This window comes from Pezoporus flaviventris, unplaced genomic scaffold, assembly GCF_033815535.1.
Source record: "Pezoporus flaviventris isolate CSIRO_AGI_PZ_B2104156 unplaced genomic scaffold, CSIRO_AGI_Pfla_v1 ptg000007l, whole genome shotgun sequence".
Lineage (NCBI taxonomy): Eukaryota > Metazoa > Chordata > Aves > Psittaciformes > Psittacidae > Pezoporus > Pezoporus flaviventris.
In genome coordinates this window covers 39,669,606-39,685,865 of record NW_026892555.1, presented here as the reverse complement: position 1 = coordinate 39,685,865, position 16,260 = coordinate 39,669,606, and the positions used below count along the sequence as shown (strand labels likewise).

The following is a 16,260-nucleotide window of genomic DNA, read 5'->3' as shown; positions in this document are numbered from 1 at the left end:
GCACAGTGATTAAAATCTTCCCAGCTACTGTTCCCTTCATTCCCATTTACCTGCCTAATTCCACCAAATTAACCATGAATTTTAGTGAACATTAAACTGCTTCAGATTTTCAGAATTATTAGACCCTTACTGTTCATCAGTTTCATTGGGAGTTAGGTTCTGGATCAAAACTTTCAACACAAGGAATAATTGATCTGATTTGGTTATTTCAGCCCATGAAGGTACTAGAAATGAACTCTTTACTCCTAGTGTGGGTATCTGATGTTTCCAAAATTACTTCCTATTAAACATAGCAGCATTTTGAAATTCATAATTCATAATATTAAATGGATCAGAAACTATCAGCTATAGCATGTAATGTTTAATTATGAAACTCAAAGTCAATGGAGTGGCATAAATGAGATAAATTTGCTTCCATTGAGATACAAAACAATGGCCAGACACACAAGGCTAAACTGATAAATATTCAAATACAGTGTTGTGGTTCAAGCCCAGCTGGCAACTAAGCGCTACCCAGGTGCTCAACTAACTTCCCCCCTCCACAGTGGGATGGAGAAGAGAATTAGAAAACAAATAAAAACCCATAAGTTAAGAATGGTTTAATAATTGAAATAAAAGTAAATTATACTAGTATTATAAAAATAATAATAGGAAATAGAGAGGAAGGCATAATGCCTGGATCAGGTGTCTTGGCTGCACTCCCTCCTGGCTTCTTGTGCTCCTCCTTACTGACAGAGCATGAGAGACTAAAAAGTCCTTGACTCAGAGTAAGAATTACTTAGCAACAACTAAAACATTGATGTGCTATCAGCATTGTTCGCAGACTAAAGCCAAAACACAGCACTGCACCAACTACTAGGGACAAAATCAACTCTATCTCAAGTGAAGCCAGGAAAAACAGATACATATTAACTAAAATATGATTTTGATTATTTTCATATTGCAGGTGGATATTTTCAAAATCAAAGCAGTAAATCTCGGCAAGCTGAACCAAGTTCTTGTTGGATTTAAGAGTCTGAAAAAAGGTCAGCAATGTTTTTTAGTTAATGTATGGTAATAATAATGTAGATTACCAGACTTAGGAGATCCTAGAGCTTGAGAAATGTCTTAAATTTAAGTTTAAAAATCAAAAGTGTTTTTTTAGAAGTCCTAGAAAATTTGAAATTTATCTCTATTTTCTGCTTTTCATTATTTCTGTTGAATTATATGCATCACGTATCCAGCTGGGTTTTACTAAAACGTGCAAAGGATTCTTAGGAAGTGTAACAATATAAAATGATATGTGAAACTTTTCCTCATGAAAGTTACTATATATTTATGACTACAGTCAACAAAGTTTTTGTTTTTCAGGAAGCAATATGGCATCATGCTTTTGCAATTTTTGACATTATTTTCATCCTCTTTATTTTTAGATGATGGACATTTTCATTTAAAAAATTTTTTTTTAGGATTCAGTGCTTCTAGGTAAAGATAAGAGAAAGTCAGTTCATCAGAATGGCAGTGGAACATGGAAGAAATGGCCTCATAGCTTGTTTTTTTCTTCTAACCCATGAGAAATATATTCTTTTTAAGGGATTGTTCATATGTGAGGTTGAGTGACAGATAAAAAGTCTGCACTTCCTGCAGTATTTTTTCTTGTCTTCCTTCCGACTCCACAGCAGCTATTGGAGTTAAAGAAAATTGTTCACTTCTTAAAAATAAAAAGCAACAGCAAAGAGCATCATGAATCAATATTTTCTTTAATACTTTGTCTACAATTATGGCCTATTGTTTTTTTAAAGGCAACAGAGCAGAGATTCTGCAGATATTCTACTTCTGCAGATAATGTAGATGATTGAAAACGATAAGATTGTTCCGGAGCATGATAAGCTGAGTCTCTTGTTCTTTTATCTTTATCAATAAAACATGACTATAAGATGACTCTGTAGGTTAAACTCAGAAAAACTGGTTTGGAGAGTATTTCTCATGTATTTCCTAGATGGCAACTTTAGAATGAATGGCAAAATTTTCATTGACTTCTCCAAGGCTTGGAGTATAACCAAGTTTACCAAGACTAAAAGAGATCTGAGTCTTCAAATGCTTTGTTTGCAGATAACCAAAACAATGGTCTCAATCAAGGGAAAACCTTCAGCTGTGCTTATCTGACAGCGTAGAACCACACCAGAAAGAAAGTTGTGTTGAGTGGATTTTCTGATCCTTTTTCCCTTTAGGACAGTGATAATAAAATTTCCTATGGGGGACTTCTTGTATCTAGGCATTTCACACAGGAGCTTTTCCATCCATTGGGACAATAATAGGTCATTAAATCAAATATATCCCTATGTTCAATTTCAGAAAATCTGTAAAAACTTTAAGACTTCTTTGCTTTGTCTAATATTTTGGAGTGTAGGGAAAAAAAGAAAAACACATATACACACAGCCAATATATTTTCAAGAGTCTTATTTCTACAAGAAGGTTGACAAAAGAAAAATATTTATTGATTTTCTAAAGATAGAAACTTCTGACTGCATACACAGAACATTTTGTTGTTTAAAAGGTATTAATTAATAATGCCTTGCTTATTTTCAATCAGATGAGTGGTTCCTGGAAAAAATTGTTATAAAAGAAGTGTTCTACCCTTTTTCTGCACATGTTTTTGTTCACAATGACTGGATAAATAAACGCTCCAAGACAGATTTTGTAGAAGTGGCGATTCCACTCAAAGGTAATACCAGCAGAAATGTCTTTCTTCTGCATGAATCACTGCTCCATGGCAGAGCAGGCCAGAACCAGTGCAAGGCTGCTTCACAATGTATGCAGAACTGAGCATTGGTACTCCAGTGGTGATGGGCAGGGGCCTGGACCAAGGTGAATCGTGCTTTCTATAAACAAAGAGGAAGAACTTATGCCTGAGATGCAGAATATGGAAATGAATTGTAGTACTGAAAGAGCCTCCTCTGGCAGCATGTATCCCATCCTTAGAGTAATACAGAAAAGATAGACATGGCTTATGCATGAGTGTGACATGGGTTCATGAAGCAGCTGGCTTGGTTTTCTACACCTCCATTGGGTTAAAATGAGTAATGAGGGGTTTGCAGCTTTGTTGCCTGACTTGCCTGTGCTAGATCCAGCACTACCAGGCAAAGAAATCTTGTATCTTTTGGGTTATATTGCCTTATAACTTAGACATGGATCTAAATGTATGTCTGTTTTCCTTGCAGAAACATCTGTTGCACCTCTTCCCATGAAAAATTTTGATACTAAAAGCAGGGGACGATGGCAAACATGGGTGCACTGCACACAACTACCAGAAAATGTTCCTGATATTCAAGTTGTTGTATTTGGAAGAAAAGGGAAATCCACTGCACAGAAAGTTCAGAATCTGAATGATAGTCCATTTTTGGTCAGTTTCTTTTTTATTTCACACAAATCTCATGAAACTGTTTCAATAAGAGTTGTAGTCAATGTACATGAAGTTATGTGGAATGATTTTTTATTTGTCAAAGTTAATGTTTATATCTCCATGTCTTAAATAAACAGCACTTGGAGATCTCAGATGTGGGCTAATACATATCACTTATGAAAGCTCTCTTGAGCAGATGCCAACTTTGACATGGAAAGCCTCATTAACTTTGAATTAAGACTAGTAGGCCTCAACAGTAAGGCAATAAATAACAAATCTATTCCACACTTCCTTTATGTTCTGCTTCTCAGACCTCAACTAATACATTTTCACTACTTAGAAGCTGTCCCTCTTTACAATGAGCTTGGGCCTGGGCAAATATCTGTTCTGTAGTTTGCACATGAAGTTCATGACAGCTTCTGGACAGGTGTGTGAACCTTGGTCATGATTTCAAAAGGTTTTTATTCTTAAACATGGGAAAAAAAAAGTCATCATCCAGCTTTTGCAGACAGGCAATATAAACATCTCTTGCTCAACTGCTGCAAGGTGATAAGCTACAAGCAGAAGTGTATGATTCAACTTGTGGAAACCAGTCATCCTTTCTTTTGATCACTAAAGTAACTGAGAACAGAACCAATAGCCAGGGCTAAAAATCATCTTGTGTTCAAAATTTCAGTTCAAGTTTGAAAATAAAGATGTGATGGAGAGAAGATAAATAGGAAAGTGACAGAAAAGAATAGTAACGTGTTTTGGTTTGGAAATACAGAATCAATCATACATTTCTTGCTTCTCATATGTTGGCCTAGTCTCTGCAGCCAATTCTCTCAGTTAATAATAAACATAAACTGTGGTACAAATGGCAGTTCAAATTAACTTGCAATCTTAATGGGACTTCCCCACCTTAACATTAATGTCCTTGACTAGTATTTTTACTTACTTTACTTGTCTTTTTACCTGAGCTTAAAGTGTGTCATGCAGATTCTTACATACACTTTTTTTTCCTTTATTTTTGTAACAGTTGACTGTTGATGATATTGGAGATATAATAAAAATTTCCTTTGTGTTATCTGGTCCGTGCTTGGAAAGAGGAATTAAACTTCATAAGGTATGCTAAATACACTACATATAAACTTGTAATATTCTTCATAATACCAGTATTGTTGAGAGACAGCTGTTAGTTTTGCAGCACACTAACAAGGCATCTTTTGGCTCACTTACCTGTTATCTACAGATGATTGCTGACAGTTTCCAGATCTCTTTGTGGGCAGATCTACCTTGTTTGCACCTGCTGAAGTGCATATAGCTATGCCTATTTACTGATGTGCCGATCCTCGTCATGACACGGAAGGCAACATTTTCTGATGATGTTAAGAAATGTTAATCCCTCCCAGGAAATACCAGCAGTCTCCTGACACAGAGCAACCACATTTTGGAAACTGATTAAGCTGATCCTTTAGTATTTATTAATTGCAACACACTCATCAGTGAGCCTTAAACATCTGATTGTAGTTTAATATGTACTTAGGCTCTCTCATAAAAAGGGTTTGAGAAATGAATTAATGTTGTCAGTCTTTATAATTCAACTAGATTTTAAATGTCTACCTTTCCCCAGCGTAGCTAGAAAGACCGAACATAAGGTGGGCCTGATAATACTTGGGCTTTGGGGGACTACTTAAACTTGAAGGTTAATGCAAAGAAAAACTGTGTCAATGAGCTCTGCCTATAGGTAAGAGCCAAAAAGCACTGTGGACTTAGCACTGAATTATTCAAAAGTCAATATAAGAATGTTCTTCTGAACTGGGCCACACAGTACCTTAAGCCTGTTATGGATTTAAAAGAGCAAAGGGTGATTCTCTAAATGAATAAACAATCGTGAAACTGTTCCGATGGCAAATGCTAGAGACAGCTGTGCTCCATTCTAAAGTTTGAATGGGTTTATGGTACTCAGAAGAACATTAAGTCTGGGTTTATGAGCTCTAAGAATTGAGGGGAAGTTTATCTTGTTCGTATTTTCTCCCCAGATGTGTTCTTTGTCAGCTAATTTTGTAGTCTCAGATTAGACTACAAGCATGGAAAGAACAGGTAACAAAAATTAATGTTTTGTTTTAAACACACATCTCCAGGCCATTTGACAAAGCATCCAACATGTTGACGCTACCCTCGATATATCCATTGTGTGATTATGTAATATATGATTTCAGACTCAGGAACTGCTGACTCAAAGCAAGGCAGAAAATTCATAAATATAGTAGCTTGCTTTCTGCTTTCATTTCAGAGATAACCCTATGCAAATGGCTAAGTGATTTTAGTTTATGCTTTTACATACTTTAAAAGTTATTTAATAATTGATTTACTAGTAGCTATAAAGTGTTGCAAACTACAAGAAGTCAAAGGGTTACTATAGACCTATGTAGTCTCTTCTACTGATGCACTTACAACCCACAACGACATAAGCCACAATAATATATACTGCTTGTGCCTGCAATATGCTTATAACATCTATTACTCATTTATTAGCCTGTTTATACATCATTTATACATGGAAGCAAAATCTAAAATGTAACAACTTGGTTTTGCTTTAATAGGACACTTACAGTGCAGTAAAATAAAAGAGATGATGTGTAGAAATAAGACTACAAGAGGCAGAGAGTATGTGTAAGCTCACTATGAATGAGTGGTCAAAGCCAGCCTCAACTGAAAAGAATTCTTTTCCTTGCCTTCTCCTTAGGTGAAGGAGGTAATGACCAAAGTTTCAGAAATTTCAGAAAAATACAGATTACAGATGAAACTGCAAAGGCTAAAAGGGAAATAAAATCCCTACATTCCTTTTGCCACTCCCCATTTTCTCTATTTTGGTGTTTACAGCAACTTCAGAGTACTGAAGTTTTTCCTGTTGATGTCCTGTGGTTTCCTGCACACTTCTGTAGAAAATAATGTAACCTGAGCTAAAATTATATCTTTTCTGTAACTTTTGAAGGTTTGTGTACCATAGAATGAGTTGCTTTTTCTTGCTTAAAAATAGAGTTTCTGGCCCTTTCCAAGATAGAATATAAAAAAATTTTTACTTTCATATAGAATATAGAAACACTAAATGATTTGGAGATGAAATTCACATTTAGATGTTATCTTACAACTAACAAGAGTTTGTCAGGCACATTTTATTTTAAGACCAAAGTCTGCATAAATTTACATGTCATTTTTATAAGTCCAGTTTCTACAGGTCATCTGCCTGCATATGAATGTAAACTTTAGTCAAATTTTAATGCAGATAGGAGTTTGTGATACTTACTGAGATTTAGGTAAGGAAGTTTATATTGATAGATGTTAGGGAGGATATGTTTGTATGAGAAGAAGTTAGACATTTAGTGTGAGAAAATTCAGTTACTGCAAATGAAAAAATGGGTAAAAAACTGGCTATAATTTTAGTGGAATTTAATACTATTAAAGAAGAACACTCTTTATTCAGCAATTAATGGTTTAATTCTGAAAATGGTCATGGGGAAATTTTTACTTTTATCTGAAAGCCTTGTGCCTGATCTTGTGAACCCCTGGCCACAAAGCATGAGCAGCAATGGAGAATGCCTTATCATTGCATTTCTAGGAAATCAAAGGCAAGATGGTAAAAATTTCAAGAGTGAAACTGTCAAATTCCTAATAATTTCAATTACATAGTTAAATTCTATAAATACTTACGCATTTCAGAGCTTGCATTTGAAGTTTATGTAAGGAAATCCGTACTCAGTGTTTCCTCTGCAATGTTCCTGGCATTAGTGTTAGTACTGGTAATAAGTTACCACAATGATTTTGCAGTCCCTGCTTAAGAATTTTAGTTAATTAATGTCTTGATGAAATCAAGGTTTTGTTTCAATTTGATTTCTTTTTAATGTCTTGGGTACAATATTCCTACACACAGAGATTCTAAAGGCTGAAGAAATAATTTCTGCAGACTTGCAGTTATTAGCATGTATCAGGTTCAACCCTGCATGCAATAGTTACCAGAAATGTTTCTGCATATGTTTGATAGTTTGTTATTCTGTATTTTATAACCTGACCTAGTATGAAGTTAACAACCTGAGTTGCCCTCCGGTGAATCTGATCCTCACTTTGACTGTCTCAGTAGCTAGGATAGTTAGGCTCCCAAGGCAGTTGGCTTAAAGATTCTAAGTTCACATATTTGGAGCCTAATTTGTTTAGCCTCCACTGAGTATTTTAAGTCAGGTGGAATGAAGCTGTGCCTAAGCTGACACCTTGTATTGGAATTCATTTTTCAGATAACTTATTTCCACAGAGCCCTGAAGGCCACTGGACACCTAATTTCTGCCAACTTTGAAAGTCCTAGCTGATATATAGCAACTCACATGTAAACAAATAAGAAGCAGCAAAACAAATGTTTTTGCAAAATGGGCATATGCTATTAAGATTGATGTAACTGTATTCATTTGACATTCTGAAATTGCAAGTGTATATGGGTCAATTTAATCTGTATCCTTCGCTGGTTCTTTACAAATAGGTCCTACGCCTGTGCCAATATGCAATGACGAATATACCTGTAAATATCAGGTGCAGAATCAGCGGCTTGCAGCAGCTGCTGTAGCTATTTTGCAGGATCAGGGAGCTCTAATAAAGTGTTTGCAGGTGTTAATAATAGGAAAAAATGTCTGTTTCTGTTGGGATAGAAATCAGAAATGAAATAATTCACATAAATTATTTTTCTACTGATTCTGCCTGCAGCTTCTGCTGAAAGACCTGGACACTAAACAAGAGCTGAGCTTTCACAGTGAAGCTCAGTATCTATTTGGAGAAGGTGGATATGAGACTGTGACAGAACTAGCAGCAGTCAGACCAGACAAGCCACCACTCAGGGGTATGCTGCTGAACTAAAAAAATTAAACAGATAAGCAAATGCACACACACACACAGAGTTGTGACCTGTTTAATGGAATGGGCAAGATTGCAAAGAATTTTATATATATTTAAAAAAAGCCACTCAAAATTGTTTTTAAAAAATTCATTCAATATACCTGCATAAGCTGTGGGGTTTTTAATAATGGTTATTGCTTAAGAATTTTTTCTGTTTTAAAACAACTATAATGCATTGTTTTCACTAGGATAAGCAGCAATATGGAAGCCTGAAAAATGCACAAAGCTCAGTTAGTATATTTCCATTGAAATTTTTAAAAACCATCTGATTTACAATCAGTGAGGGACTAAATCAGTTTTAAACGTCATAATGGCATGAATCAAAAAAGGATAAACAATCTTTTTTTTTGAGGTTTTCTTCAAGCCCTACTTCTGCCCCAGAAGCTCTGTTTCATTTCATCATTGTATCCAAAATATAACATCTTCTTTTGTTCTGATTACATTCGATAAAATATTTAGAAAAGAATTCTTATTCATTATACTCTATGAACAGAAGCCTTGGTTAAAATATTTAAAACTTTTTGCATTTAATATCTGACTGAAGGCTAGACTGCAAATGGAAATATATCTGAACTGTCTATTATAACATTTAATTCTTCATAGGCCTTACAGAAACCATAAAAAAAACAAACCTCTGTCATGCTGCCTCAAGGAATATGTACCATATAACTTATCAGCCAAAAGTCATGGCAAGCCATCCTTTGTGGTGAAGAATAGTAATAGCAATGCATATCTGTATAAATAGCTGAGGCATTTTTGCTGAACATATTATTTAATATTGGCCGTAATTATCAAAATGTGCGACTAAACCAGAATTCAGCTGATCCAGAACAAAAAGCACATTTCATCTGTTAAATCTGTGCTTTTTAATTTGGTAAAATATTGTTAGAGTTGATATATCCTAACTCAAATTATGACCTTTCAATCCTATGAGAATTCAAAGCTTTTGACAAAGCCTGATACAATCAATGTGATTCTTTATTTTAGTTGATTCCAGCAACCGGTAGATAAGTCTCTAGTACATTTTCTTTTTCTGTAATGTAAGAATGGATCATTGCATTGATTCATAAAGGTCATTTACTTTCTAATGCTATACTTTGCTGTTGTGAGTTAGCTAGCAATCTATATGAAACTCAGGCAGAACATTAATGTCAATCACTATAACTTCATTCCTTGGTCTTGAAATTAATCCTTTACCTAAAATAAATTGATTTATAATGTTTGGAAATTACATTGCTAAATAGTCTAATTTAATAATGTCTTTTGTCACTGATTTTTCATGACAGAAGTTCTTTACTCGATCAGTGCTCATACGGGAACATTGCCTGCATCAGGGACTGATGCAGATGTATTTATCACAGTATTTGGAGAACAGGGAGACTCCTGCAAAAGGAGACTAAAACAGTCGAATTTTGAAAGTGGACAGGTTAGTACTGATTTATTTTCCTTACATCTTTGCTTAATGTGTTTTATTTTATTACTTTCTTCCAATTCCGTATTTCTTTTCAATTATCAAATATAATTGTTGTTACACCATGGTAACCTGTGGAAAAGATGTGTTGCTTACAAAGTATAGACATTTTACCTGAATTGGGATTATGGTTTAGGTATAGTTCAAGTAAATAAATTTAAAACACACAAGCTATCAGTAACTGTTCCTAGAAACTGGAATTGAACCTAATGATACATGAAAATCCATGGCTTAATTTTTAGTTGTGAAACTGGTATGGAAATATCAGTGCTATTTCCTGTGGCTGCTCCTTTAAAATACATTTTTTTAAAAGATCTGTCTAGATACAGTTGAAAGATTTTAAATGTGTCAGTTAGTATATGTTAGTTAATCCATTTAAATAAAGAATTGCAAACAGGTAAAGCTGCTTTTAAGCATGCTGTGACTGCTCAAGATAAATACTAGGAGAGATTTTCTGGTCAACCTTTGGTAATTACCAAATAAAGGTTTATATCTACGCAACACTTGGCACATACCCTGGACTCTGGACAGACATGAATAGGTAGGGTTTAAAGAGACCTTTCGATAGCTCAATTGATCCTGTACAATAAAGTAAATCCTCTATACTTATTGCATACCATTTATTCAGATCTCTCATGGCTGACATGCCGTAGCTTTCCTAGCAATCTGTCCCATGGCTTTCCTAGCCTGGCCATTAAACAGTTCTATCATTATCTTTATATTGTCAAAATATTTTCTTCAGTTTAGAAACACAGAAACTAACCATGTCATCCTTTTGTTCCATAGTCATTGATATGGTCTCTTCCACGAATTTGTGTAAACTCTTTTTAAGCGTGTAATGAGCATCCACAATCTCCTGCTGTAGTATGGACTGTACTTGGTCGGCAACCTCTGTAAAGCTTGCACATACTACTTTCATCTGCTTTCCCTGCTTTTACTGGAAGAAACAGTGAATGTTTTTTCCTTCTCTTTGCTGTTCTTGCTTTTATAGACCTCTATCTTCTGTGCACTTCTTTTGTTGCTGGATTGTTCATTGTTCCTTGTCTAGAAAAACGTCTCTTTAATCATTCTTCTTACACTTTCCTGTATCTTTTTTCGATTCTTCAGTAATACATTCTCAACCTCTTAAAAACTTTGCCATAACCGCCTCTGGTTCTCTTTTTAGTTCTTTGTCAGAGTTGTATTAGCTTAGCTCTAGCTACCACCTTCAGACAGCTGTTCTCTAAATGGGCTGTGTGATATAGTATATAAAGTACTTCAATGCAGGACACCTACATTAATTTCTAAGCTCAGTCACTGGTTTACCTGATGACCTGAACGTATCATTTTACCTTCCTGTGTTTTTCATTTCCCACCATAAAATGAAGATAACCTATAGTTTAGGCAAAAATGAAAAGAGCATATGTATTTCAATTTAATTTACTTCCCTTTTCATTTAATACTAAGGAAAATTAAATACTTCTTTTAAAAATATACTTAATCTCTCCTTTCCATGGCAATAGCATAGTGCTAAATTAATAATAATATTGTCCTAGTACCTACTAAAATTATTATGCATTGGGAGATATATTATGATGTGGCCATAGTCTTCCCACTCAAAGTATTCAGGCACATTTTTCGTAGAATCATAGCATGGTATGGGTTGAAAGGGACCTTAGAGATCACCTAGTTCCAGCCCCTCTGCCACAGGCAGGGACACCTTCCACTAGACAAGGTTGCTCGCATCCAACCTGGCCTTGAACACCATCAAGGATAGGGCAACTGCAACTTCTCTGGGAAACCTGTTCCAGTGTCTCACCACCCTCGCAGTGAAGAAATTTTTCCTAATATCTAATCTAAATCTACCCTTTTCTTATAGTCTCTTCAGATGTCATTTTTTGCAGAATCCTGCTGCCTTAGTTCAAACTGTGCTATTAAAAGATTGGAAGAGGTTTGTGATGTTGATTGCCTGGACGATATTATTAAAAATTCAGGTTAATTCTTGGCATTTTTGAGGGCATACGTTTATAGGCAATTAGGAGAGCTAATAAAAGACATACAGGTACAGAGTCTGTGACATAACCTGGAAAAGAGTCTAAAAAAAATTAATTTACATGGCACTTTCAAACTGGACCTCAATACACAGTCAAAGCACTCAGCATTAAAGAAATCAGAGCCACTATACTAAGCAATAGAGCGCTGAGTGTCTTTGCAAGCATCTCTTTTTTTTTTTCAGGTGAGCTATTTTTGTATCGTGGACAATGACAGTTTTCTTCAGCTTAGATATTTTATGTTTTTTTTTTCATTGTGCAATAGTTCCTGGGAAAGGGTTGTGCAGTGAGATGGCAAGATATTCTGATGGCACTGAGTTATTTAAGGTAATAAATATGGAAGTTGTTGGCAGAGATTGCAGAAGGACCTCATGCAGAGTGACTGGGTAATAAAAGAGCAGATGAAATTCATTGTAGCTAGTGGCTTCAAGGGGGAAAACCCTTGAATTTGCATTCAAAATGATGGCTGTGAAATAGGAAAGTTACCTTAACATTAGGATAGCTCTGTAATTATGTCAGTCCAGTATTCAGTAAAGGTAAAACAAAGGGAAAACAAAACAGATCTAGTATTTAGGAATTATTAGAAAAATGAAAAATCACAACCACCCTGAAGTAGAAAATACAGTCATGCCTCCAGGTAAGTTCTCTGGTGTGAATGCATACTAAATGCTGTGTTTTGTTCTGATTCACTTGTCTTTGAAAGTGCAAGAGGAATCTCAAGTGATAAGAAATAACTTCCATACATAGAACAATTAGATGTATTTTTTTGGCCTGGAAAAGGCATGGTGAGAGGAGGGGAGAGGGATATAAGAAATATAAAATGGCACTGAGAAAATAAGAAATTCTATCTTCTCAAGAAATACAAGGGCTCAAGAGCATTAAATGAAACCTGCGGGTGGAAGATTCAAAACACAAGGAGGTGGCTTTTTACACAGTACATAGTTAATACATTTTACTTGCTGGTACAAGATGTTGCAGACAGTAAAATGCATGTTGGTGCAAAAAGCCGTTGCACATTGTCATGGAAGACAGCATTCCACTGAGGGCTGTTAAGTGCAAAGACACTGTCCTTGGCTCAGGAAATCTCTGAACCACAAATTGCTAAGTCTGTGAGACTTTATATTCAAGAAGCATCTCCATGTATTTGCCCTGTTTTTCAACTCTTCCCTAGAAATCTGTTATTGGTAAGTGTTGGCAACAATATATTGGACTAGATCTGTGGGCTGACATGCTACTACCAGTCAGGTTCTTTTTGCGTAGAAGTAGATTAATAAAAAAGTTGGAATGAGGTTTTAGTGAGAATATCTAAGAATAGAAGGTGAAAGGAAGTGATGTAAAGGGCAAGCTGCCTTGAGAAACAGGATTATGCTAGCAATATCTTTGGAAAATATGGAATGGAGAGGCAAAGAAAACAAAGTTAAGGAAACCTGAGATCAAAAATAGGATCTCTCTTGACTGATAAAAGACTGGAATATAAGGAAGGCAGAAAATTGCAAAAAGTGTAAGTAAAGAGAGTCAAGTTGACTTAATTACCGCAGAAAGTAAAGCCAGATTATATTTATTTAAGTAATTTTATGATTTTTTTTTCCCAGTTTAATGGGTTAAATAAATGCAGATTGTAGTTTGCCTCACTAACACTTGATCTAAAGTAAGACAATATAAATGAAATCCTTTTAACTTTCATTAATTACACTTCCAGTAGCGTGTTTAATGCTGTTCCAAATGTCTTTCTACCGAGGGAAAAAAAAAGAAATGTAACAACATCAACCAAAAGTACTTTTTTGCTAATGCTGAGGGAGTAGGCAATTTAATGTATTATTATGAGAATTCATTGATAACAATGGGTGATTATGACCACTGTTGTCTAATGACTGTTAATTATTATCACAAAGAATGAGACTAATGGTAGGTCCTTCTTTTCAGATAGAGTTAGCTGTGAAGGAATATGAATATTAGCAATACAGGCTATTTCCTCTAAGTCAAGGGTCATTCAGACTGACAAGAAAATTATATTTGGCTCAGAACTACAAAGAATAAAATTAAAAAGCAATGAGGGCTCCCAAAAAGTTATTTACAAGATGTTCCTCACAGCTAGATCTTATTTTGGGCTACATATGCGTTACATGAAGGGGCATAACTTGCCATGGTAACTGTTTGGGGAGATTGTGGATGTAACAAGGTAAGAATGCATGAAGACCTAAGGCTGTGATAGGAATAATAACTCTGATGTGTTTTTTTTCTCAGCACATTGTAGAGAACAGCCTGACACAGACAGGAGAATGGACCAGATGATATAATTCTTTCTAAAAATCATCTCTTCCTTTGTTGCTTTCTGATCCTCATGCTTTTTCCTGACTGGTGGCAAATTGGTTGGCAACAAATAAAAATTATAGCGCCTGTTTCTACTATCCATCTGGGGTATTTTAATGTCACCCACACACATGCCCATGTATCTAGCCACCCACTCATATTATCTCTTGCACGGAACACATTCATTCTCTCACTCACATAATTTATTCATCCCAACATGCACTAGTGTAGTTGCCATTTAGCTTTTGTTTACTGGTAGCCGTAGCAATATTTAAACAGATGTCTATTTACATCCGAAGAGCACATCAATTCTTGCCTGTATGCGTGCACAGTGTTAGAGTTTCTAATGTCAGTATCTTCCTTTGTTTGTACAGTCATCAACAATGTCAGTATTTCTGATCAGAGTTAAATAACATGAAGTTTCCCATTAGAAAAATAGGATGTCTTAGAATATAAGAGACTTTGAATTGTTTAAAAATATAATGCTTTATCCAAACCAAAGTTCTGTTTATAAGGCCTATCCTGATACTTGAAAAACTTTCTGTTTCAGTTATGAGGGACTGGTTGAATTTCAATTTTCTTGAGATTTCTGTAAGTAACTTAATGATCAGAGGTTTCTTTTGACCAAAAATAGTGGGATGTTTTTCATAATAAAGCCTGGAATTCAATGGTCATGAACTAGGAAAATGTACATATTCAAGGGTCCACATATTTTCTGGGGGTCTTCAAATGTCAGATGATAATACAATACCTTGTTTTACTATCAGAAAGGAAAAGATACTTCAGCATTGAAAGGAATATGACTCTCCAAACATAATCTTCTTAAAGATGATAAAATATATAGTTGAATCAATTTACTGTTCATTTTACCTTTGCCTTCTCAGGTTTGTATCTCTGAAATGAGAGCAGTAGACCTTGGACAGTTAAGCAAAGTGCTTGTTGAGCACCATGATGTGGGTTATGGAGCTGGATGGTACCTGGACCAAATTGTCATCCATGAATCAGGCAAGACTGATGGTGAATATGCATTTCTTTGCCAGCAATGGTTAGACAGTGGAGTTGGTGATGCACAGATGGAACGAATGTTGAAACTTCTTGGAAAAGTCAGGAATGGAAAGTTGACAGGGAAGATTTATGGTAAGGTCCAAAATCATCAAAGCCCCTTTCAGATTTTGTTTTAATTGTTTTATTGTTTGTTTGAGTTTTGTGTGTGTGTGTGTGTGTGTGTGTTACTTTTAAGATTAAAACCAAACCATAGAAATAATATAGCTTAAATGCGAATTTCATGTCTCACAAAATTTGCCTTTCCAAACACTTTCCAGAGCTGGTAAATACTATTATAAAGTTCAGGGAAGAAACACTAGAGAAGAAGGAAGATATTAAGTGATAGAAGCAGTGAAGGAACTGTGTTTTTAGTTGAGGCTAGAAAAAAGTTGAAGCAGAAAGAGGTAGGTTGTTCCATATGGCAGTTAATGCAGAGCAGAAGGCTGCTGCAACAGTGATGAAATTACAAGAAGAGATACAAAAACTCTTTTAGCAGAATGAGATTTTCCCGTATGTTCACATATTTGCAGAAAGCATTTGCTTTTATTTGCAGTTTTCTTTTTTTCTTACATCAATGGCACAAGTTCTCGGAAACAGTTAGTTGACCTGTACAAAATATCCTATTCAAATTATCTAATGAAAAAAAGACCAAAATTCAGAAACAACATAGACACTGAAAACATGATAAGCCTTTTATGCTTTGCCAGAGTACTGGATTTTTTAGTTCTCTCATGTCTTTTTGAAGAGGTGTAAAGTGTGGTTTTGGGTCCATTTATGAAATCTGAATCAGAACTGGTAGACCAAACTATGTAAAGTTTGACTAATCTGAAGGTGTGAATTTGCATTCCATATCAGCAGTTTTGTAAATTGATCTTTTTTAATTTCTATGCTCATGGATATTTCACTGTATGTTCAGAGAGTTTTACATGACATATAGCCACAGGCACAGCTATAGTGTATATCTTCATATTTAGTTACCTGTACTTAGTCCACTAGTGAATATCTTATATCATCTAAGAAAATAAAAAAAATAGTGGTGACAAGACAAGAGAGACAGAATACTATGGAAGTAAAAGCATAGGATGAGCAGCTAGACTAGTGA

The 16,260-nt window shown here is 35.2% G+C and overlaps 1 protein-coding gene across 3 annotated transcripts in view; it reads left to right on the top strand.

The window, feature by feature from the left end:
* Nucleotides 1-16,260, top strand: part of RP1 (RP1 axonemal microtubule associated) — a 214,814-nt gene that overhangs the window by 157,551 nt on the left and 41,003 nt on the right. For all 3 annotated transcript variants that reach the window (XM_061448476.1, XM_061448474.1, XM_061448477.1), the window contains exons 39-45: nucleotides 947-1,025; nucleotides 2,574-2,705; nucleotides 3,202-3,383; nucleotides 4,402-4,488; nucleotides 8,115-8,247; nucleotides 9,590-9,729; nucleotides 14,999-15,251. In XM_061448476.1, the coding sequence (XP_061304460.1) occupies nucleotides 947-1,025; nucleotides 2,574-2,705; nucleotides 3,202-3,383; nucleotides 4,402-4,488; nucleotides 8,115-8,247; nucleotides 9,590-9,729; nucleotides 14,999-15,251 (1,006 nt within the window). The remainder of the gene's footprint in view (nucleotides 1-946; nucleotides 1,026-2,573; nucleotides 2,706-3,201; nucleotides 3,384-4,401; nucleotides 4,489-8,114; nucleotides 8,248-9,589; nucleotides 9,730-14,998; nucleotides 15,252-16,260) is intronic.